This window comes from Gambusia affinis, linkage group LG12, assembly GCF_019740435.1.
Source record: "Gambusia affinis linkage group LG12, SWU_Gaff_1.0, whole genome shotgun sequence".
Classification (NCBI taxonomy): Eukaryota; Metazoa; Chordata; class Actinopteri; order Cyprinodontiformes; family Poeciliidae; genus Gambusia; species Gambusia affinis.
Window position 1 is genome coordinate 22,078,242 of NC_057879.1, and position 25,851 is coordinate 22,104,092.

The following is a 25,851-nucleotide window of genomic DNA, read 5'->3' on the forward strand; positions in this document are numbered from 1 at the left end:
GGAGGGGTGGGGGCGTGCGAAAACCGAACTGAGAAATAAGATTTAAGCTTTGGCATGCGCTACGTACAAGATGTTTTGAAACAATGTTTCCACAATTTTCTTAATTATAAAGATGATTCAAAAATAAAAATATCAGAAATTCTTCTTTTCTTTTTTTACTTCAGGGAAAATTAATAAGCAGCCGTACAGCTGCAGGCGCTGCTCTCTCCGTTAAATCATGCATGCTTCGGTGCACTTCGATAGCTTAGCTGCGTTAGCTTGACTGTCAACCGTCATATTCAGTTCTCTAGTGCTAATAAGTGATATAAACGCAAATATAGGAGATGGAAATGTATACTTACATAATAAAAACGCACATGCAGACGGGATTAAGGAAGGATTGATCGTTAATGTTATCCGTGGAGGCTATTTTTATCCCAACGAGCCAGCAGAAGTATCGAAAACAACGTAACTGTGGAACTACAAAATACACAGATGCATCTTTGGGAATTGCAGTGGTAAAAATGTACACATAGTCATGTATGGCGTGATAGTGACACCAAGTGGTTAATATCGCCATTACAGCACCTCTCTCATACTGTGTAATTCTCGCCTTATTCATGTGTGGAGTAACAGTGACACCAAGAGGACGTAATGGGAATAACATTTTTTTTTCTAAAAAATCTAAAATTACAGAAAATCCGTTGAATTTAGAATATGGCTTCAAGAGACTTTTTTGTTCGTCCTGAAAAGATACACATATGTACCAAGTTTGGTAATTCTAGCTTAAACAATGGCTTGGGGCTGATCATTTAAAATTTTCTAGCCAGCGCCATAAATACATTAGGCCACGCCCACCAAATTTTATTATGGATTTCTTTCAGGGGGTGGATAAAGATCCATCCTAGTGAGTTTGGAACAGCTCGGCCCAAAACTGTGGAAATCAGAGCCAAACGAATGACAGCGGCGTTAGAGGTCACTTTGGCACGCCGCCACGCCCACCTGCTCCATCCAAGCCGGTCGGGGCTGGAATCTTCAATACAGCAACATGTTTTCTTTCTATGGAAAAAGTTTCAAGTTGATTAGTTCAAAGGTGTAAGATAGTGACCATTCCCAGTAAAACATGACACTTCCTGTTCTGAGGGGGCGTGGCCTTAGTGATGTCATCATTTGACCACAGGGTCTTTTAGGTCAACCCATGATGATCAATCACTGAAAGTTTGCTTCCTCTGACAGTTTTAGTGTAGGAGTTATAAGAGTTTTATGTTTCACGGAAAATAGTCAAAGTTTGACACATAGCCACGCCCACATACTTTGAAGTACGAGAATTCCTTTGATAACTTTTCACCTTTGATGTCTCAAGTGTGTGCTGAGCGATTTTGAAGTCTGTATCTGAAAAACTGTAGGAGGAGTTCGATCAAATACGAAGGCTGTAAACATCAAAAATGGGGTCAATTTTGGAACTTCATTCCAAAATGGCCGACTTCCTGTTGGGTTGAGACCATTGCTCCAAGAGACTTTTTTGTACATCAGGGCAATATACAGATGTGTAAGAAGTTTCGTAATTATAGGTTATAGCATGGCTTGGGGCTGATCATTTAAAGTTTTCTAGGGGGCGCCATAGAGAAATTAAGCCACGCCCACCAAATTTTATTATGGATTCCTGTCGGGGGGTGGATAAAGATCCATCCTAGTGAGTTTGGAGAAGTTTGGCCCAAAACTGTGGAATTCAGAGCCAAACGTATGAGAGCGGCGTTAGAGGTCACTTCGCCACGCCGCCACGCCCACCTGCTCCATCAAAGCCTGTCGGGGCTGGAACCCCTTATAGAGCCACATGTTTCCTGTCTGTTAACATAGTTTCATGTTGATTAGTTCAAAGGTGTAATATAGGGACCGTTCCCAGTAAAAAATCACACTTCCTGTTCTCAGGGGGCGTGGCCTTAGTAATGTCATCAATTGACCACAGGGTATTTTAGGTGAACCCATGGTGATCAATCACTGAAAGTTTGCTTCCTCTGACAGTTTTAGTGTAGGAGTTATAACTGTTTTTAATTTCGTGGCGAGTCGGTGAACTTTGACCCCTGCTATCCCCCCTTCAACATGCTCAAAAACTCACCATTTTGATAACTTTGAATCGCCCATGCCTTCTGATCAGACTCACCAAGTTTGAAGCCAATCAATCAAAATCCCTAGGAGGAGTTCGATCAAATACCAATGCTGTAAACGGCCAAAATGGGGTCAAAATGTGACCTTCCATCCAAAATGGCCGACTTCCTGTGATAGTTGGACTATAACAATAATTGTAAATTCTGAGCATCTTGGGGAGCTCTACAACTGTACCAAATTTCAAGTCTCTACGACGAAGTAAGTGAATAGCAAAGGGTCCTTTGAAAATTGCTAGTTGGCGCTGTTGAGCCATTTTTTTTTAGATTTTTGCGTCGACTTTAAAATACGTAAATTTTAAACAGTCTCTATGCGCCCGCCAAATTTGGTGAGTTTTTGAATATGATAAAGCCTCCAAAAAGGCAATTCATTTGGGTGGAAGAATAATAATAATAATAATTAAAGCTGCAAGCAGCCTCGTGCGGCCCTCGCAGCAAGCGCTGCTCCGGCTCACCGGCCACCGCGGAGTTCCAGCCGCCGCGGAAGCTCTCGCGCCGTTTCCAGAGCCGGCGCCCGCTCGCCGCAGCGGAGTCGCGAACCTTCCCGATCGCCCGCCAGACGACACACGTGAATCGTTCGGCAGCGCCCCTGACGACTCACAAAAAATCTGGCGCAGATCGGTCCATTTACGGCGGAGATATAGCTGATGGATTAACCTAGGGGGCGCAGTGGAGTCAAATTACATTTCAAAACATTTGAGCTCTTTAAAGGTTACCACAGGTCTTACATTTCAAGTTTGGTGCCAATCGGATCATCCATGTGTGATTTAAAGACAATCGTATGAATATGGCGAGGGTCTGACATTTGCAATTTGGCCACGCCCACACTGTTCAGCCAGCATTGACAGATGTCATCTAAAAGTTGCAGGACAGCGGCCCTTGAGGACTGGAGTTTGACACCCCTGCTGTAAGAAGATGGTTGGATAAATAATTTTAATATTAAATAATATGATTTCTACAATAGCTTCCAAATCGTGTGGCCCATTAACTCAAAATCAAGGTGAAATTGTTCTACTAGAGAGTATAGATGAAGCACATTCATCTTTATTACATTTGACCCCTTTTTTATTTAACTAATTTTGTATTTAAAAAATATACTCTATATAAAAAAAAATTCATAAAATGTATTACCTCACATTATCATCACATTTGTTAGCTGTAATGTTCAATTACATAAAATTGGAGGACAGGATCAATTTCATTACATGTTCACTTCTTACCTGAAATATGTTAAATACAACAAATATTTACTTTAAGTGTGACAGTTTAACCTTAGTGATGTCATCATTTGACCACATGACGATTAATCACTGAAAGTTTGGTTCCTCTGAGCTCCGTCTACTGTGAAAATCACATTGAGCTTTGCCAATTCTTAATTGTAAGCTATTTTATAATGGTAACATCAACAATGTGTATCCACTGATAAGGTTGAACTGAAGAGGAGATTGTCCAAAAATAAAAACGTGAGTAATTTATGTGGTCCACTGCTGTGTGGAAAACTCTAAGAATTACTTTAAAGCCCCACACCCCACCCCCCGCCTCCAGGTTCTGCGTTACGGCCCTGTGTTTAATATCATAGCTCAGCGCTCCTCCTGCTCATATTTGTGACACTTATCTCAATATTAATAATTATAGTGCCGTTAAGTTTCCATTATAATTCTTAGCAACTACGGACACGTTCATTCGTGGCTGTTTTCACCTTTTTTGGACCAGTTTATTTTATTGTCTAATAAATAAAATTCACTTCCTGTCAACACCTTTGAGGTAATATCGTTTAATAGGTTTGCCAGGCAAACTTTTAACTGTAAGGATATTTTGAAAGTACTAAACTCCACAGCTTTGAGTGTGCAGCCCATGTACGGTTCAAACAAAATAATGTGGCTTCCATTAAATGAGCAAGAAATTGTTTAGCATATCAGACTCACCAGAATCCACATCTCTGCAGCAAACACGTTGATAAGTTGGAATGCAACAACAGGACATCTCACCGCTAATACCCATGACATCTGTCTCCTATTCGTTAGGTCCGACAGCTTAGCTACGTTAGCTTGACTGTCAACCGTCATATTCACCCCTTCGGGGGGGAACTGGGGGGGGGATTGCGTGCGTGCGTGCGTTATAAAGATCGAACTGCACACATATCATGACGGCTTGATTGATCGTGAATGTTATCCGTGGAGGCTATTTTTATCCCAACGAGCCAGCCATTGCTACGTATATGTGGGCGGCGGAGGGGGAGGAGGGGTGGGGGCGTGCGAAAACCGAACTGAGAAATAAGATTTAAGCTTTGGCATGCGCTATGCGTACAAGATGTTTTGAAACAATGTTTCCACAATTTTCTTAATTATAAAGATGATTCAAAAATAAAAATATCAGAAATTCTTCTTTTCTTTTTTTACTTCAGGGAAAATTAATAAGCAGCCGTACAGCTGCAGGCGCTGCTCTCTCCGTTAAATCATGCATGCTTCGGTGCACTTCGATAGCTTAGCTGCGTTAGCTTGACTGTCAACCGTCATATTCAGTTCTCTAGTGCTAATAAGTGATATAAACGCAAATATAGGAGATGGAAATGTATACTTACATAATAAAAACGCACATGCAGACGGGATTAAGGAAGGCTTGATCGTTAATGTTATCCGTGGAGGCTATTTTTATCCCAACGAGCCAGCAGAAGTATCGAAAACAACGTAACTGTGGAACTACAAAATACACAGATGCATCTTTGGGAATTGCAGTGGTAAAAATGTACACATAGTCATGTATGGCGTGATAGTGACACCAAGTGGTTAATATCGCCATTACAGCACCTCTCTCATACTGTGTAATTCTCGCCTTATTCATGTGTGGAGTAACAGTGACACCAAGAGGACTTAATGGGAATAACATATTTTTTTTTTCTAAAAAATCTAAAATTACAGAAAATCCGTTGAATTTAGAATATGGCTCCAAGAGACTTTTTTGTTCGTCCTGAAAAGATACACATATGTACCAAGTTTGGTAATTCTAGGTTAAAGCATGTCTTGGGGCTGATCATTTAAAATTTTCTAGGAAGCGCCATAAATACATTAGGCCACGCCCACCAAATTTTATTATGGATTTCTTTCGGGGAGTGGATAAGGATCCATCCTAGTGAGTTTGGAACAGCTTTGCCCAAAACTGTGGAATTCAGAGCCAAACGAATGACAGCGGCGTTAGAGGTCACTTCGGCACGCCGCCACGCCCACCTGCTCCATCAAAGCCGGTCGGGGCTGGAATCCAAAATACACCAGCATGTCTTCTGTTTCTGGAAAAACTTTCAAGTTGATTAGGTCAAAGGTGTAAGATAGCAACCGTTCCCAGTAAAACATGACACTTCCTGTTCTCAGGGGGCGTGGCCTGAGTGATGTCATCATTTGACCACAGGGTCTTTTATGTCAAACTATGATGATCAATCACTGAAAGTTTGGTTCCTCTGAGAGTTTTAGTGTAGGAGTTATAAGAGTTTTATGTTTCATGGCGAATAGTCAAAGTTTGACACATAGCCACGCCCACATACTTTGAAGTACGAAAATTCCTTTGATAACTTTTCACCTTTGATGCCTCAAGTGTGTGCTGAGCGATTTTGAAGTCTGTATCTGAAAAACTGTAGGAGGAGTTCGATCAAATTAGAAGGCTGTAAACATCAAAAATGGGGTCAATTTTAGAACTTCATTCCAAAATGGCCGACTTCCTGTTGGGTTGAGACCATGACTCCAAGAGACTTTTTTGTACATCAGGACAATATACAGATGTGTAACAAGTTTCATAATTCTATGTTAGAGTATGGCTTCGGGCTGATCATTTAAAATCTTCTAGGGGGCGCTATAGAAAAATTAGGCCACGCCCACCAAATTTTATTATGGATTCCTGTCGGGAATTGGATAAAGATCCATCCTAGTGAGTTTGGAGAAGCTTGGCCCAAAACTGTGGAATTCAGAGCCAAACGTATGACAGCGGTGTTAGAGGTCACTTCGCCACGCCGCCACGCCCACTTGCTCCATCAAAGCCTGTCGGGGCTGGAATCCCTTATAGAGCCACATGTTTCCTGTCTGTTAACACAGTTTCATGTTGATTAGGTCAAAGGTGTAATATAGGGACCGTTCCCAGTAAAACATGACACTTCCTGTTCTCAGGGGGCGTGGCCTTAGTGATGTCATCATTTGACCACAGGGTATTTTAGGTCAACCCATGATGCTCAATCACTGAAAGTTTGGTTCCTCTGAGAGTTTTAGTGTAGGAGTTATAACTGTTTAGAGTTTCGTGGCGAGTCGGTGAACTTTGACCCCTGCTATCCCCCCTTCAGCATGCTCAAAAACACACCAGTTTGATAACTTTGAATCGCCCATGCCTTCTGATCAGACTCACCAAGTTTGAAGCCAATCAATCAAAATCCCTAGGAGGAGTTCGATCAAATACCAATGCTGTAAACGGCCAAAATGGGGTCAAAATGTGACCTTCCATCCAAAATGGCCGACTTCCTGTGATAGTTGGACTATAACAATAATTGTAAATTCTGAGCATCTTGGGGAGCTCTACAACTGTACCAAATTTCAGGTCTCTACGATGAAGTTAAGTGATTGGTTTGGGTCTTTTGAAAATTGCTAGTTGGCGCTGTTGAGCCATTTTTTCTGCGATTTTTGCGTCGACCTTAAAATTCAAAATTTTTAAACAGTCTCTATGTGTCTGCCAAGTTTGGTGAGTTTTTGAATATGATAAAGCCCCCAAAAAGGCACCCAAAGAGGGGGGCAGAAAAAAAAGAATAATAATTAAAGCTGCGGAGCAGCGTCGTGCGGCCCTCGCAGCAAGCGCCGCTCCGGCTCACTGGCCACCGCGGAGTTCCAGCCGCCGCGAAAGCTCTCGCACCGGCGCCCGCCACGCAGCAGGAGCTGTCACGAACCTTCCCGATCCGATCGCCAGACGGCGACACACATGAAAGCGTGCAGCGCTTCCCGACAACTCACAAAAAATCTGGCGCAGATCGGTCCATTTACGGCGGAGATATAGCTGATGGATTAACCTAGGGGGCGCAGTGGAGTCAAATTACATTTCAAAACTTTTGAGCTCTTTAAAGGTTACCACAGGTCTTACATTTCAAGTTTGGTTCCAATCGGCTCATCCATGTGTGATTTAAAGACAATCGTATGAATATGGCGAGGGTCTGATATTCGCCATTTGGCCACGCCAACACTGTTCAACCAGCATTGACAGATGTCATCACCTTATCATTTTAAGTGAGTTTGCACTGGATTAAATCCATATGCTCGGGTCTGATATTGTATTTTATCAGACCCGAGCGGCGTTAGAGGTCACTTCGGCATGCCGCCACGCCCACCTGCTCCATCAAAGCCGGTCGGGGCTGGAATCCAAAATACACCAGAAAGTCTTCTGTGTCTGGAAAAACTTTCAAGTTGATTAGGTCAAAGGTGTAAGATAGCGACCGTTCCCAGTAAAACATGACACTTCCTGTTCTCAGGGGGCGTGGCCTGAGTGATGTCATCATTTGACCACAGGGTCTTTTGGGTCAACCCATGATGATCAATCACTGAAAGTTTGGTTCCTCTGAGAGTTTTACTGTAGGAGTTATAAGAGTTTTATGTTTCATGGCGAATAGTCAAAGTTTGACACATAGCCACGCCCACATACTTTGAAGTACGACAATTCCTTTGATAACTTTTCACCTTTCATGCCTCAAGTGTGTGCTGAGCGATTTTGAAGTCTGTATCAGAAAAACTGTAGGAGGAGTTCGATCAAATACGAAGGCTGTAAACATCAAAAATGGGGTCAATTTTGGAAATTCATTCCAAAATGGCCGACTTCCTGTTGGGTTGAGACCATGGCTCCAAGAGACTTTTTTGTACATCAGGACAATATACAGATGTGTAAGAAGTTTCGTAATTATAGGTTATAGCATGGCTTCGGGCTGATCATTTAAAATTTTCTAGGGGGCGCCATAGAGAAATTCGGCCACGCCCACCAAATTTTATCATGGATTCCTGTCTTGGGGTGGATAAAGATCCATCCTAGTGAGTTTGGAGAAGTTTGGCCCAAAACTGTGGAATTCAGAGCCAAACGTATGACAGCGGCGTTAGAGGTCACTTCGCCACGCGCACGCCACGCCCACCTGCTCCATCAAAGCCGGTCGGGCTGGAATCTTCAATACAGCAACATGTTTCCTGTCTGTTAACACAGTTTCATGTTGATTAGGTCAAAGGTGTAATATAGGACCGTTCCCAGTAAAATATGACACTTCCTGTTCTCAGGGGGCGTGGCCTTAGTGATGTCATCATTTGACCCCAGGGTATTTTAGGTCAACCCATGATGCTCAATCACTGAAAGTTTGGTTCCTCTGAGAGTTTTAGTGTAGGAGTTATAACTGTTTTGAATTTCATGGCAAGTAGGTGAACTTTGACCCCTGCTAACCCCCCTTCAACATACTCAAAAACTCACCGTTTTGATAACTTTTAATCGGCCATGCCTTATGATCAGACTGACCGAGTTTGAAGCCGATCAATCGAAATCCCTAGGAGGAGTTCGATCAAATCTGAAGGGTGTAAACGCAAAAAATCGGGTCAAAATGTGACCTTCGATCCAAAATGGCCGACTTCCTGTGATACTTGGACTATGACAATAATTGTAAATTCTGAGCGTCTTGGGGAGCTCTACAACTGTACCAAATTTCAAGTCTCTACGACAAAGTAAGTGAATAGAAAAGGGTCTTTTGAAAATTTCTAGGTGGCGCTGTTGAGCCATTTTTATTGCGATTTTTGCAACGACCTTAAAATACGTAAATTTTAAACAGTCTCTATGCGTCCGCCAAATTTGGTGAGTTTTTGAATATGATAAAGCCTCCAAAAAGGCAATTCATTTGGGTGGAAGAATAATAAAGAATAATAATAATAATAATAAGAAACAGTACAGATACAATAGGCCTTCGCAGCGCTTTGCTGCTCGGGCCTAATAAAGCTGCAAGCAGCCTCGTGCGGCCCTCGCAGCAAGCGCTGCTCCGGCTCACTGGCCACCGCGGAGTTCCAGCCGCCGCGGAAGCTCTCGCACCGTTTCCAGAGCCGGCGCCCGCTCGCCACAGCGGGAGCCGTCGCGAACCTTCCCCGCCCGATCGCCCGGCAGACGACACACGTGGATGCGTTCGGCAGCGCTCCCCGACGACTCACAAAAAATCTGGTGCAGATCGGTCCATTTACGGCAGAGATATAGCTGATGGATTAACCTAGGGGGCGCAGTGGAGTTAAATTACATTTTAAAACATTTGAGCCCTTTAAAGGTTACCACATTCATGTGTGGAGTAACAGTGACACCAAGAGGCCTTAAAGGGAATTACACATATTTATTTCTGAACAGTGAACTTAAATCCAAAATTACAGAAAACCTGTTGAATTTAGAACATGGCTCCAAGAGACTTTTTTGTTCGTCCTGAAAAGTTACACATATGTACCAAGTTTCGTAATTCTAGGTTAAAGCATGGCTTGGGGCTGATCATTTAAAATTTTCTATGGGGCGCCATAAATACATTAGGCCACGCCCACCAAATTTTATTATGGATTTCTTTCAGGGGGTGGATAAAGATCCATCCTAGTGAGTTTGGAACAGCTCAGCCCAAAACTGTGGAAATCAGAGCCAAACGAATGACAGCGGCGTTAGAGGTCACTTCGGCACGCCGCCACGCCCACCTGTTCCATCCAAGCCGTCGGGCTGGAATCTTCAATACAGCAACATGTTTTCTGTCTATGGAAAAAGTTTCAAGTTGATTAGTTCAAAGGTGTAAGATAGCCACTGCTCCCAGTAAAACATGACACTTCCTGTTCTGAGGGGGCGTGGCCTTAGTGATGTCATCATTTGACCACAGGGTCTTTTAGGTCAACCCATGATGATCAATCACTGAAAGTTTGCTTCCTCTGACAGTTTTAGTGTAGGAGTTATAAGAGTTTTATGTTTCACGGCAAATAGTCAAAGTTTGACACATAGCCACGCCCACATACTTTGACGTACGAGAATTCCTTTGATAACTTTTCACCTTTGATGCCTCAAGTGTGTGCTGAGCGATTTTGAAGTCTGTATCTGAAAAACTGTAGGAGGAGTTCGATCAAATACGAAGGCTGTAAACATCAAAAATGGGGTCAATTTTGGAACTTCATTCCAAAATGGCCGACTTCCTGTTGGGTTGAGACCATGGCTCCAAGAGACTTTTTTGTACATCAGGACAATATACAGATGTGTAAGAAGTTTCGTAATTATAGGTTATAGCATGGCTTGGGGCTGATCATTTAAAATTTTCTAGGGGGCGCCATAAAGAAATTAAGCCACGCCCACCACATTTTATTATGGATTCCTGTATTGGGGTGGATAAAGATCCATCCTAGTGAGTTTGGAGAAGCTTTGCCCAAAACTGTGGAATTCAGAGCCAAACGAATTAGAGGTCACTTCGCCACGCCCACCTGCGCCATCGAAGCCGGTCGGGGCTGGAATCCAAAATACACCCACATGTCTTCTTTCTCTGGAAAAAGTTTCCAGTTGATTAGTTCAAAGGTGTAAGATAGCGACCGATCAGAGTAAAACATGACACTTCCTGTTCTCAGGGGGCGTGGCCTTAGTAATGTCATCATTTCACCACAGGATCTTTTAGGTCAACCCACGATGATCAATCACTGAAAGTTTGGTTCCTCTGAGAGTTTTAGTGTAGGAGTTATAACTGTTTTGAGTTTCGTGGCGAGTCGGTGAACTTTGACCCCTGCTATCCCCCCTTCAGCATGCTCAAAAACTCACCATTTTGATAACTTTGAATCGCCCATGCCTTCTGATCAGACTCACCAAGTTTGAAGCCGATCAATCAAAATCCCTAGGAGGAGTTCGATCAAATACCAATGCTGTAAATGGCCAAAATGGGGTCAAAACGTGACCTTCAATCAAAAATGGCCGACTTCCTGTGATACTTGCAGTATGACATTAATTGTAAATTCTGAGCATCTTGGGGAGCTCTACAAGTGTACCAAATTTCAAGTCTCTACGACAAAGTAAGTGAATAGCAAAGGGTCCTTTGAAAATTGCTAGTTGGCGCTGTTGAGCCATTTTTTTTTAGATTTTTGCGTCGACCTTAAAATACGTAAATTTTAAACAGTCTCTATGTGTCTGCCAAATTTGGTGAGTTTTTGAATATGATAAAGCCTCCAAAAAGGCAATTCATTTGGAGGGAAAATAATAATAATAATAAACAGTACAAAAACAATAGGCCTTCGCAGCGCTTTGCTGCTCGGGCCTAATAAACAGTACAGATACAATAGGCCTTCGCAGCGCTTTGCTGCTCGGGCCTAATAATAAACAGTACAGATACAATAGGCCTTCGCAGCGCTTTGCTGCTCGGGCCTAAAAAGAAGAAAGTAAATAAAGAAGGGCAAACAGTGGAGAGGTGGGTAAGTCGAGTAGAACAGTGGTCCCCAACCACCGGGCCGCGGACCGGTACCAGTCCGTGGACCAATTGGTACCGGGCCGCGCAAGAAATAATTAAATATGTCCGTTCTATGTATTGAGTATGGAGGAGCTTTTATTTTGAAAATCGTACACCGGATGCCGAGGTTTGAGTCATGCGCCAGCTCACAACGCGCGCCCCCCCCCGCCCTCCCCCCCGGAAATTTACGAAGGCTTGGCCCGGTCCGCTGTACTAAAAAGGTTGGAGACCACTGGAGTAGAAGACAGGAAGGGAAAGGAGGAAGAAAGGAATCAAGGAGGTAATAAAGGTATGGCTGGACAATAAATCAATATCAATATAAATCACAACAGAAAGATGATCAATATTAAGCATTAATATGATGATAGAATATTACTCCATATATTCACAGAATTCTGATCCAAACCCGCATTGCATTCTGGGGGAACCGCATTGCATTTTTTGGTTACCTAGCAACTCACTCATTCTTTGGTTGCCTAGTAACGACTTGTTGAGTAACTGCCAGCAGCAGCAGTTTAAGTTTTAGCCACTGTGCCTCGTAACTTCTTAAAAAATAAAAAACAAAAAACAACGTCATGGAGTTAAAACTGTTTGGCAGTATTTCACATATTTAAATAAAAAAACTAATCAAAAATTATTGATATCGACTGATTTGGACATACTTTATTGTACGCTGAATTTGTAATATTGAGCAAAATTTCATTGCAAGGCTCCAATAATAATAATAAAATTATTATTAATAAAAAATATCAATACAAATATGCAAAATAAAAAAATGAATGGTTGTTTGGTAGTCTTATGGCAATAGCCTAACTTAACCACAACCTGCAATGATAAAACATCAAATTATACATTTTCTTATCATAGTGTGCCCAGTTGTGAACCAAAACCAGACTTGGACAGGTTTCAGTTCAGTTCAAAAATACCCCATTAACCTGAAAGGGAAACTAAATGTTGCTGTAACTCATAATCAGATGGCTGCTGGCAGGAAGGTTCTCCAGTAGCAGTCTGTATTACAGCGGCTCTGTAGAAGCCTCTAGCTGATAACAGTGTTACTGCAAAGCAGTTTCATAAAGAGGATTGTCCATAATTCTCTTGATTTTCCCTAAGAATTCTCTTGAATGACAGAAAATTCGAGAAATTGAATAGACTAAATTTGTTGAACTGGAAAGGTTTTCCAAAAGTCATAAAATTATGAGACATTTTTCTATTTTTTTATGTTTGTTTAATAGATTTAAAGTCTTCTTGTGCAATCACTTTTATCATTGTTGCTGTGCAGCATTTCGGTGCACCATGTTTGATAACTTCGATATAAATGAATTTGACACCGACATGGTAGTTAAAACTAGACTTGTCATAAAAACAAATTTTGCCCCCAAAGTGTTTGCGATAAACAATAATATTGATGTTCTGAGACCATTTTCAAGCAATATATTGATAATGTCAAAATAAAACAAGTTAACTAAAATCAATAAATACAGTGAAAATAATAAGCAATTACTATTGAAACCATAAATTAAATGGATTATGATAACCGTCACAATGGAAATGATCAATATTGCTTTAGGCAAATAGGTGGTTAATGTGCCAGGCTTGGCCTTATCAGTTGTTGTTCACAAATGGGCTTGAATTTAACGTTTTAAATGTTAAATCCGTGATTCTGCTACTGCAGTAAAAGAAAATATTACCCGTTTTCTGTGGGTGCCAAGCAGTTGGTACAGTAGCTTCTGAGTAAACTTAAATGCAGTTTACTTACTGCTGTAATCCTGCGGTAGGCCACAAGTGAAGAATGATTATCGCCGAACTGCCACTGAGGTTCCAGCGCGGTGTCTGTGCACCGCCGCCGGGGCACTTTTAAAGCTAACAGCATGCTTTCTATAGATAAGACCCACTCAGTGGAACCGTAATGCATCGTTTCACAGGCTGACGTGCCCTTTATTTCCAAAAGCAATTGTGGGTCCATGCGTCGTCTCCATTAATTCGTGGAAAGTCGTTTTAACAGTATGAATTAATAATGCGGTTGTTAGGGAGAGAAGAATTGCCTTTCCCTTTTATCGTAAACATACCTTTAATATTTTATGTTTTTTTTTCTTCAAAGTGCCAATGAGCTCTTGTCATGCTCTGCAGCTGTGAGCCGGCCACTGACAGGATGATGAAAATGTCATGAAAGCTCAAAAAGGAAGAGCTTCTTCCTAATCTAATGAAGTAGATTAGGAATGAAATTAAAGCTTTTGCAAACACAAAATACTTACCAATTACTTTTGGTGAAGTTTATATTGCAAGTATCATGGTACACTTGAAATAAAACTAACTTGCAAGAAACTTTGTATAAGCCAATAACTCCTTAATAATAGTAGAAAAAGTACCAGCTCCATTGGCAGATTATTTCATTTATAACAAAACATTTTTCCCACATTATGAGTGAAATAATCTGCCAGTGGAACTGGCACTTTTTCATCAATATTAAGGAATTATTGGCTTAAAATTAGCTGCTATACCTTCATGAAAACCTACTTGTAAGTTAGTTTTGTCTTATTTCAAGTGTACAGAGAAACCAGACTGGGGCTGCAACTGACGATTATTTTAGTAATCATTTTTTCAGTTAAATATCCTGACTATTAATCGATTTAATCCTATAAAAAATTGGCACATTCTACAGATTTTTCATTTAATTACTCAAACCTTTTTGTATATGATTAGAAATACATTAAAACTATTTTTTTCACAAAGAAAATAATTTTATTAGCTTAAATGCAATAACGTAGCATTCCTTTTGCATGTTTGAAACGGGTGAAGGTAAATCTATGGCATTTGACGAGTTTAGGGTAAAACATGTTTTTATAGATAATTTATATATATTTTATCAGTTTGGGCTACTTACTGCCCTGAATATGTCGTTGTTGTTTTTTTTAGCTTTTTTTGAGTCTGTAGCAGTTAATCGACTACTAAATTAGTTAACGATTATTTCAAAAATCGATTAATCACAATTAATCATCTCAGCTGGACCAAAAATACTTTTTGTGTTTTTGCAGTGAATTATGTTGTAAAAATGATTTATTCTCCTTTCTGTGCTACATAAATAAACAACAAGAAAAAAACCAAACTCCAGCAGCTGTTATGTGGCTTCAGACACCTTCATTACCGTCTCTGTATACGTTGATGTGCAGTGAATGTTTCAAACTGCTGCTTTTCAGCCGATAGTGACTGAGCTGTCTGCTGACGTTACAGAGTCGGTGTTTCGTGTCGGCTGTCTGACAGCACCTCCATTGAAACTGCGCCGCTGTTGTGTACACAATCGCCTCGGCCAGCACACACTCTGTCTCACAATTACAGTTTTCCTGATCAAACAGGCCGCTGTTTATGTGTTTACTGGCAGAGTTCAGGAGTGCAAAGCGTAATTGTGAGCGTTCGCTTTCCCAAACGTCTCATCTGAGGCGGGACGTGTCTTCAAACGTTCGGGAGAAAACTCAACAAAGCGGATAAACAGAATGCAGAAAGCAGCGATAGAGACGAAGTGGGATTCATTAAACAGAAGAAAAGGTGCTTGAGAAGAAGAAGTTTGTATTTAAGTCTTCTGAAACATCTTTAATTACAGCAGTCACACAGAAATAATTTAATCTTTATTGATTTTCCAGCAAGGCACAGATTACGTTTTCATCATGCAATGTTTTATTGCTTACTGTAAATTTTTAACTTTGTAAATAGTAAGGTTTTCCAAATGATTTATATTTTGATGTAATAAGCTGTATGGAAATGTCCGGGAAAGTCTGGAAAAGTCCAGAATTTGGTTCCAGTATTTTCCGGGTCTGGATTATTGTGGGAAAACAAAAATAAGAGTGTGAAAATATTTATATTTTCAGACTTTATTCACATCTGTTTGAGCTACTTTTCTTCTTTCTGCCCTTCTTTACCTCCTTGTGTGTCACCTTCATTTAGAGATGGACAATATGGCTGAAAAACTTAGTGCGTTTCATATTAGTTCCTAACAATAGTTCCTAGGCAACCAAAGAGTGAGTGAGTTGCTAGGCAACCAAAGAGCCAGTGAGTCAGTTGATGCAACCAACTTTGCTTAGCTAGCCATGAAAGGTTGAACATCTAAAGCTTTTCCTCTTCCTACATCTCCCAGAATGCAGTGCGGTTCTGGATTGCAGTTCAGTGATATTATTGAATATTCTATCAGAGATATTAACTATAATATTGATCATTATCACCATATATATTGTTACTGATTTATTGCCCAACCATTCCTCTGAATGGCTGGTTAAGATGTGTCAGTTCTTGTCTTTATTTAGCTTTTAAGCATCCAAATTCATTACTGCCTTCATTACCAGACATTTTTGTACAGACGTCTTTCCACCTTTCACTTATTAACCACGTGCTCACTTTTAGACAAAAGGTGTCTTCACATCTTTTTACAAGCACAAACCTGGCAACCTTCCAGTAGTTTTACACATTTTTAGAAACTATTTTGTTGTCTCTGTATAAACTTTAAATCCTTGTTTGAACAACTACAAGCCCAGGAAAATAAAAAAGCAACCAGAGTGAATCATCATCCACATCTGCATAGCAAAGGAGTGAATAAGGCAGAAAGCTTCAATAGCAGCACCAGTAACAAACTTATTAGATAATAAAGCAGTCCTGTACAGTAAACCAGGGGAATGTGGAACAGCAGTGAAAACACTGTCAGTGTCTTGTAAATGTTAATTGATAACAGAAACACTGTCAGCTGCTTAAACACTAACAACAGCAATGAGAACCAACAAAACCACTTTGACAAATTACAGAAATCACTTTGGCTTTTAGAACAGCAGAATAAGTCAGCAGCATCCGACAACTGTCATTAATTTTGTGCAAAACCTACTGCAACAAAACAACGTAGTGTGAATTTGGCCTTAAATGAGGCAGTTCTAGCTGCGTTCTGTAGGATTGTGCAACCATCTACACTCAGATACACGTTTTTCTTTCTTTTTCCTTCTTCCAGGTGAAGATTGAAGTGAGCGTCTGCATGCGAGAGCCGCTGGTTTTTGTGGCTGCGCAGTCTGTTTTGGCGGGGAGCGATTATGAGAGATGACCCTCCAGCATCCCGAGGCCAAACTAAAAGAACGCTCTTAAAAACTGAATTAACTGCACTCTTTTATCCAGAGTGACCCGCAGTGATGCTTCACAGAGCGAGAATAGATGCAACTGAGATGCTAAATTAATGTGCAAACTGGTGATACTTCATGTACTCAGTACAGTGGAGAGCAACTAAGACGCCCGTTTTGTAAGGAAAACCCAGTGGACTGTGTTTACCGAACACCAGCAGCAGCGTTCTGGATCAGCTAAGGCACACCTGTGAAGATACTGTTGCTGTAATTGATGAAACTGAAGAGAAACTCATGGATACATTTCTATAGCTCTTGCTGAGACATTAGTCCTCTAATCCTGGAGATCTTCTTCAGGTGATAGAAGGCCGACTTTGTAACCGTCTTTATGTGACTCTGAAGTGTCAGGTCAGATCGCTAGTTCCAAGCTGTAATAACTGAAGATGCTTGTTCTAGATCGTTCCTCTTTAGGTTCCAAAATCATAACTTTGGTTTTGTTTCTGTTCAGCTGGAGAAAGTTATGGCACATCCACACATTTATCTGTCCAAAGCATCTCTTCAGTGCTTGGATGGGTTCAGACACCTGGTGACATTGTAATTAAAGTAAACAAATTACTTTAAAATATTTGGATGCACAAAATAAACAGATTCGATCCAGGGGCCTTGTTTTAACGTTAGCTTTATGTATTTTTGATGACTTTCTTGAAACTTTCATTGGTAAAACCCACAGAGGCTCCCATTAGTCGACAGCAAAACACTGAACCAGTCTCTGGACCGAGTGATAAAACTGTGAAATACGTGGCCACGTTGGTTTAACAGCAGTTTATTTAGTCTTTAAAGGTTTCATAACCAGCGTTGCCAGATCCATTTTACTGGGACCAACCGCCCCAGGATATATTTTCAGTGGCCCTGTAAAATTTCTGATCAAATTTTAACAAATTGTTACGACTTAAACAATAAAGTGCCTAAAAATCTGCTGTAAAAAATTCCAGACAAGTTTATCTGCTCAGAAAATAAATATACTACAGATTAGACGTTACTGTGAAGGCAGCGTTCGAAAATGCAATATTTAGGAAAAGCTGCAAACTGGACGTCATCCGCCCAATAAACTTTCTATTTCAACTTCAAGTGAGATTTTGGTTTCAGAGGAAGATCCTGTTGCACAGAGGAAGACTTGAAGCCAGTGATTTAACACACAAATTTCTTAGAAAAGCCGTAGTATTTCTCTTTTACTCCCAAACTTTTTTCTGTTTTACACAGTGGTGCCTCCAAGAGGAGGGCTTGAGAGGGCCATGGCCCCGTCTGGAAAAATGTTGGGCACCACAGAGAACAATGATCAGGTCACAGAAAAACAAAAAAATTAATTAATTAATAAAATTCACATTAAAACATTATTTATAAATTTCTTCAAATACATTTCTATTTCAATTCTCTAAATTTTTGTATTCATTTATTCAGTTTTACGCCTTGTGATGCATGAATTCAATATTTAGTTTTTTAATTTATTTATTTGCTCTTGAAATTGTTAGAAATTGTTAGTCTGGACACCCACATGAAGATTTCACTGCTTTTCCACCAGTCGGCCATATTTGTGCATTAGAATAACTCTCATAACAAAGCACGGCTGCTATGAAAGCACAATATAAGAAGAGGCAGCATATCGAGTCGATTCATATTTCTAATGACATCGGACCATTTACTCAGTACATTCACTTTAGGAGTATTTTTATTACGCTGTAGTTTTTATTTTGACTTGAGTAACTTTATTATGAAGTACCTCTACTCTTAGTTGAGTAAAACTTTTGGATTTTCTACCCACTGAATGAAAAACAAATATGTTTTAACTAAAAACTCACCAGACTCGGACACACACACCTGCAGTTTTGGTTAAAGTTTCAGAAGTTTTTAATGAAAGAAAATGATTTAGAAAAATTTATTTTGTTGATTTTGTTATTTTTACAATGATGTTTATATGAATTACTTTCAGTTTGATCTTTAATATACCAAAATTTTCATTTCAATTAATATTTTGGTGCATCTGTTTTATGTACGTTTTAAATATTAAATGATTGATAATTTGATCAAATACTCAGTATTCGAGTCGCCTTTACTTACATTTACTTAAGTAACTTTTTTGAAAAAAATGTACTTTAACATTCAGTATTTTTACTGCTCTGTACTTTTTATTTTTCTTTGAGTAACTTTATAATTAAGTATTGATAATCTTGAGTAATTTCTTGAATGCCTACTTTTTACTTTTACTCAGAGTTGTGTAGTAACCAGTTACATTTACTCACTTGATTAACTTATGAAGTATTTCTGATCTTACTTTAGTAAAATTTCTGGATTTTCTTCCCACTGAATGAAGAACAAAAATGTTTTAACCAAAAACTCACCACTCAGACACACACCTGCAGTTTTTCTTAAAGTTTCATAAGTTTTTTATTGAAATAAACTGATTTGGAAAATTTTTCTTTTGTCTGATGTAGTTATTTTCTGTTACTTATATAAATTATTGGGATTTTCATCTTTAAAATAACTGCCACGAGGACGCCGGTGTCCCCATTGACCTGCACGTGACAGTATTTGGGGTGACAGTTAAAGGGTTAAAATACCTCTTAATTTCACATTAGAGATCAATTTTAAACATTAAATAAATGATTGATTATTTGATCAGTTACTCGGTCCTTGAGTAGACTTTTTACCAAATCCGAGTTTTTTTTTTTCTCTTAATTGAATATATTTTGGATGGCTACTTTTTGGCTTCTGTTTGAGTAAAAGCCTGTTAAAGCAGTGCCACTCTAACTTGAGTACAACTTTTGGGTACTCCAGCCACCTCTGGTGATGCAATAGAGGTTAAACTCACCAGCTGCGAGACAAATGGGCAGCAGCAGCCTAAAGATCAGTCCGCACACCATCTGAGAGGCCATGGCTCCGGACGGCCCAGGTCCAGGTAAAACAAGCCGGAGTTCGTCCCTCTGTGCTCAGGCTCTCTCTTCTCGCATCCCAGTCTGGTGCGCTCTCTCAGATCCCGGCTGGCTCCTGCGGGTGGCCACATCGGCTCTCCGCTGCTGCAGACACCTGGGCTCCGGCCATTCCACAGGCGGGGTACGAGCGCACTCACCGTGGGTCGCCACAGCAGGGGGTGTCGCCCCTTACCGAGGCCAGCATGGTAGTTTTTCAGAAGCGGAGATGCGCTGAGGTCATGGTGGCGGATCCAGGTGCGCAGACGAGCTGCGCTGCAACGGCGCGCCAAACAACCGGAGAGAGGAGCCAACAAGTCCGCAAGTCCAATTAACCTCCTTCAGAACCGCAAAAAAACTTCAGCTAGACGCCGCAGAAACTACTAACCAGCGTTGTTTTCTCTCCCCGGTTCTGGATGGCAGGGATGAGACGCAGAAACAGCGGGTAAGTCCACATTTGTCTCTGGAGTCCTTCCCCCCTCCTCACTTACACAAATCTGACTTTCTGACTTCTGCTGTTGACTCTGTAGTCCAACAAGACGATACAGGATGAGCCAGAGAGGGACAGCCACGTCAGCCAATCAGAAGTGAGCGCCTGAAGGTATGCCCCGCCCCCTGAGATAATTGGAACCAAGAGGTGGGACCAGAACATGAGCAAAAAACGAAATAAGGAAAATAAAGGCAGCAGCAGAGAAACAATAACGTGATCTATGGTTTATAACTCTTATTATGCTTTTATATAGTTATACCAGTTCTTTAATGCAATGAACATCAAATGAGAACGTTCACTTTATGAGATGTTGATTATAATTAAATTTTACATGTTTTTAAGGAGAAACAGCGACGCCTACTGGTGGAAAACCGAATTTATTGAAGCAGGACATGGAATAGACTAGAAAACAAGAGACTAGAAAACAAGAGACTAGAAAACAAGAGAATAGAAAACAAGAGACTAGAAAACAAGAGAATAGAAAACAAGAGACTAGAAAACAAGAGAATAGAATACAATAGAAAACAAGAGAATAGAAAACAAGAGAATAGAAGAGAATAAAGGAATGATCCTTTATTGTCTCATAATGGGGAAATTTCTGCACAATCACAGGAAAAAACACAGAGAAAAATTTGAATATTTCAACATAAATATGTAGTTATAACTGAATTATCCAAGTTTTTAATTTACCAAATGTACAAAGTTTTGACTTATAATTAACTGTGAATTAATTAAGTTACCTAATTTATAAAAACTGTTGACTTATAATTAACATAGTACGTTTAGTCAGCATGAATATGTTGCATTTGTTTTATATTTTTCTGTTTTATGATATTGTGCAATGTTTAAATGTTTTAATGTTTTAACAAGTTGTTGAAAATTAGTTTTTTTCTCAATCAACTTGCCTGGTTAAATGAAATAAAAGTGTCTTTAGCATTAAAAGACAAACTATTGGCACATAGGGATTTAATTTTTTTTCTCACATTTTTGTCACATTAAACTACAAACTTAAAAAAAACATATTTAACAGATAAAAAAAAGAAAAGTGTGTAAAAAATAAGTATTCAGTTCCATTTATTCTGATACCTCAAGTAACGAAATGCCTCCAGAAGTCAAATATTGGGTCAATAGAGACAATATTTGTGTTATTATAAAATAAATGCAGCTGCTCTGAAGTTTGTTAGAGAACATTATTGAACAAACTACATCATTGAGATCGGTCTGGTTTAAAGTTGTGGAGATGTTTAAAGTGGAGTTTGGTTCAAAAGCAATATCCCAAGCTTTGGACGTCTGACAGGTCAGAGTTCAATCCGTCACCTGACCCGCCAGGATTCGGCCGTCTATGTAAACAAACAGCCAGGGGAGGAGAATATTAATCAGGGAAGAAGTCAAGTCAAGTTTATTTGTGTGTCACAAGTCAGCAACAAGCCGGCTCCAAGAACTTTAAACGATAAAAACATAAATACCATCATCAAAAAGAGTAATCCACATCAAATATGGGAGCGAAGACTTGAATTAATCCATTTCCAGGTTATTAAGCAACTCTTCAGCCTTGACTAATAGGAACTCAGTGTTTTGGCAGTTTTTCAGTTTTCTGGAGGTTTGCTCTAGATTAGAGGAGAATAAAAACTGAATCCTGATGCTTCTCCATGTTTGGTTCTGGTTCTGGGGATGCAGACCAGAACCAGAACCAGAACCAGGAGACCTGAGAGGTCTGGAAGGTTGATACAACACCAGGAGATCTGTAATGTATTGTGGTGCCAAACCATTCAGTGATTTATAAACTAACAGCAGCATTTTAAACTATATTCTCTGAGCTACAGGGAGCCAGTGGAGGACCTTAGAACTGGCTGATGAGCTCTACCTACCTGGTTTTAGTCAGGACACCAGCAGCAGTGAAGACATTGTTGTCAAATTTTGTTACAAGTGAAATAATTTGCCAATAGAACTTGTACTTTTTCATAAATAGTAAAGAATTACTTATTTAAAACAAGCTCCTGTATCTTCCTAAGATACGACAAAAACAAGTTAGTTTTGTCTTATTTCAAGTGTACTAAAGTATTTTCAATAGAAGACCAAAGACCAAAACCACTTGGTTAAAGTTTGTGTTTTTGCAGTGAACTGTACCACAGAGTATAAACACAAGGAGTCTGAAACCTTTTCAGGGAACTGTAAGTCTGACTCAGTTGAATCAGTCAAAAACACACCCAGTTCATGGCCTGGCGACAGACACGTTTCATAAGTTAAACTCCTCTAATCTTCCTTTGTTCTCCTCTTTTTTATGGCCACTAATTCACTCAGTAAACTGGAAGAATATAAGCTAAAGTGCATCACTGTGATGCAAGTTATGACCTGCAGAGAAGGATGTGTATTGTGGCGAATGCAGATGTTTCCTTTCACAACACAGAAAATAAATTACCTGATTTTTTTCTCTCTGACAGGGCTGCCCTACCCCTACAGGGGTTTTTATTTCCAGTTCTGGAGTTTCCTTCAAAAATATATCAAAATCACAACCTTCTAAGGTTCCCTTAGCTGGCTCAGGCTACGATTTGGTAAATGAGTAATGTAATCAAGACATAAAGAGATGAAGAAAAACGGATAAACCTTATTTGCAAAGGCGTAATATTATAGCTAAGATATGTAGGAAAAAATGAGGAGCAAATTTCTGCCAAAAAATCTGAAAGTCTAAGAATAATCTAAGAAATTTCACAGAAAAAACTCTGAAATTTCTGAGCTTCAAATGTCAAATTTTCTCGAAAAAACTCAGAAAATAAAATAAGAACACATTTAAGTCTGAAAAGTTGAAATTTGCTAGAGGAAAACTAGATTAAATAATTAGATTAAGCTTAGAAATTTTCTAGCAAAAAATGTGGACATTTTTGAATTTCCAAAGTTGATTTTTTTAAATTTTGAGATTCAGAAAATTTCCAAGTCAAAACATTTTAACTTTTGAAATTCAGAAATGTCCATGTTGTTTTTTATAGAACATTTCTAAGATTAATCTAGAAACTTTTTTATAGCAATTTTTTAACTTCAAATTCAGAAATGACTGTATTTTTCTGGAAAATTTCAGATCTCAATGTAAAAAGTTTTTCTCTCGCAATTTCTTTTTTATTTTATCAAGAAATTTCTGAAATTGTTCTCAAATTTTCTGAATATTTTGGTGTAAATTTCCTTTTTTTTCTATCTACATTGGTCCTAGTACGCCATCAACTTGATTTGAAAATTAGTAAAAAAAAAAAAAAAAGGTAAAAATCTAAAGAAAAGCCTTGAAATATGATCAGAAAAAACCTATCTTAAAACATCACAAAGAAAGAGATTTTTTTTAAAGATCTAGTTAAGGATTTAGAGCTCTTTGTGATCGCTATCGAGCCACAGAAGCTGCAGCACACGACCTTAAAACATCCTGAGTCAGCTGGAGCAGGAAAAGGAAAAGACGGTCGTTTTCCTGTCTGAACCTTTCGTCCCATTGCTCACATCCTCTAACTGTGTTCAGAAAGCCGTTTTCCCTGCTGCTGTCACCAGGAAAATCCCTCATCAGGACAAAAACGTTTCAGCAGAGGATGCCGCTTCCCGCTGTGGATGTGTTTCCTGTCGACAGCAACATGCCTCATTACATGTCACACAGTGAGATTAAGTAGTAAACATGTAAAAATATCTAAACTCGTGATGTTTTTCTTCCAGGTTTGTGTGATTAAAATACTCCAACATTAAAAATGTAATTGAAGTTGCTTAAAAGAGTTCCAGTGTGTTGAGAAAGTTTGTGCTGACTCATCCGGTGTTTACTGGAGACAAACTTTCCTCTTCATTTCAAGCCTCTTCTGACAGTGAAGTATTTTATTTGTCCATTTGATTCTCGCAAATTATTTTGATCAAGAAAATTAATTCACACTAAAAGAAATGAATGCATAAGTTTTCAACGTTTACTTAATTTTTTTTTATCTGTGCACATGAGGAAGAAGTAAGCGAATAAATCTTTACACTGATGTCTCTGAGAAGGAAGCTGTTTTTCAGGAGGAGAGGAGAAGAGCCGCGATGGGAGTAACCCAAAACCATCCCAGCGAACCTCCCTGCGCTTCTGAAAAAGGAAACTCACAGCAGCAAAGGTCCAACTCGTGATGTGATGAATCACCACGGCGATGATTCACTTTACAGAAATAAGAAAAGTAAACAGTGAAAAACCTCTGGCCTGAAGTTGCACTTTTCCCCGGCGATCCAGACCGGCTGGACATTTTTATTTTATTTTATTTTATTTTTTCAGGTCAATGTGGGAGCAGTTGGAGCCAGAGGCGATCAATAACGCCGCTCCGAAACATGTCAGCCGCTGATTGGCTGGAGCTGTTTGAAGTCCAGGCCTGCTGAGCAGATCTTAAGTAACATCTTGTCTTTGATTCATTATTCATCTAATCCATGAGAGGAAACGTATCGACAAAATCTCTGGGTCAAATGACGCCCCGGGTCAGGCTGCTCCAGAAGCACCTGTAGCTTAATTTGGGAAATATCATAAAAACAACCAGATTAATGATGCTGTTGAAATGGCTCCAGTGACATTCCTGTCTCACAAACTTTGCTGAATCATATTTTTTATGACTCTAAGGAAGGTTTTGTTTTTCATGTTGTAAAACATTTTCAGGTGATTTGGCTTGAAAATGAAACCCCAACCTCATAACTGTAAAACGTTACTCTCAGAGTAAAACTGGATCGCTTGAATTTGTGCTGTCTGACCTTCAACACGTCAAAACAATAAGTGGCGTAACAATTTAATTTTCTGAGGGTCAAGGTTTTCTGTGAGAGACTGTATAACATATCAGCTTCACTTTCGGAAATAAAATATTGAACTCTTTCATGATATTTTGATTTTCGAGATGCATTTGCACTGTTCCAGCTGTAAACCAGGGATTTACCAATATATTCACCTTGTAGTAAATAATCTACCATGAAATTTTAAAGCCCTTCATGTTCAGCTGACAGGATGTATACAGAGGCTGATTTAATTTTCCAACCAAAGAAACCTGACGTTCCAGTTTAAACATCCTTTTTTAGTGAAATTACATAATATTCTGATTTTCAAAGACATTTAATTTGATCTTTTCATTATCTGTAAACTATAATCATCAAAGTTACTAAAATTATAGGCTTGAATTATTTCGCTCTGTGTGTAGTGAGTCTACGTAAAGTAGAAGTTTCACTTTCAGAAATGAAGTGTTTAACTTTTTTATGATATTTTCATTTTTTTAAATGTATTTGTGCTGGTCTAACTCTGTATAACCAGTACAATTACCTGGCAGTAAATACATTTTAAAGCAAATGAGCCTACCTTCCAGTTTAAAACATCATTTCTTAATTACAGTTACATAATACTCCAATTTTTATGTTTTCTATAAGCCACCAGCAGCAAAATTACTAGAAATATAGTCTGGAAATGTTGCACTACCTGTGTAGTGAGTCTATTTAATATTTAAGTTTCACTTTCTTAAATATACGACAAAAATATTGACCTTTTTGAAGATGTATTTGCACTCATAAAACTGTAAATAAATCTGGTTTGGTCTGAGTGATTTCTGCATGTGGGTCAATAAATGATAATCACAGAATTTAATTTATTTTCCGTAATAACTCAGCTGTATGGTCGCTCCCTTTGTTTATGTCTCTCAGCTGTTTAATTCTTCCAAATTGTTGCAGGGTGATGCTTCCCCTG

At 39.3% G+C, this 25,851-nt stretch overlaps 1 protein-coding gene and 1 long non-coding RNA gene across 8 annotated transcripts in view; one reads left to right on the forward strand and one right to left on the reverse strand.

The window, feature by feature from the left end:
* Positions 1-20,185, reverse strand: part of LOC122840878 (piezo-type mechanosensitive ion channel component 2) — a 131,796-nt gene extending 111,611 nt beyond the window's left edge. For all 7 annotated transcript variants that reach the window (XM_044133657.1, XM_044133654.1, XM_044133656.1 and 4 more), the window contains exon 1: positions 19,567-20,185. In XM_044133657.1, the coding sequence (XP_043989592.1) occupies positions 19,567-19,630 (64 nt within the window). In that variant the 5' untranslated portion in view covers positions 19,631-20,185. The remainder of the gene's footprint in view (positions 1-19,566) is intronic.
* LOC122840884 lies at positions 20,033-25,158 on the forward strand. Its single transcript, XR_006372305.1, has 4 exons — positions 20,033-20,108; positions 20,194-20,264; positions 24,168-24,319; positions 24,415-25,158. It is a non-coding gene; the product is annotated as an uncharacterized LOC122840884 (long non-coding RNA).
* Positions 25,159-25,851: the final 693 nt, after the last annotated feature.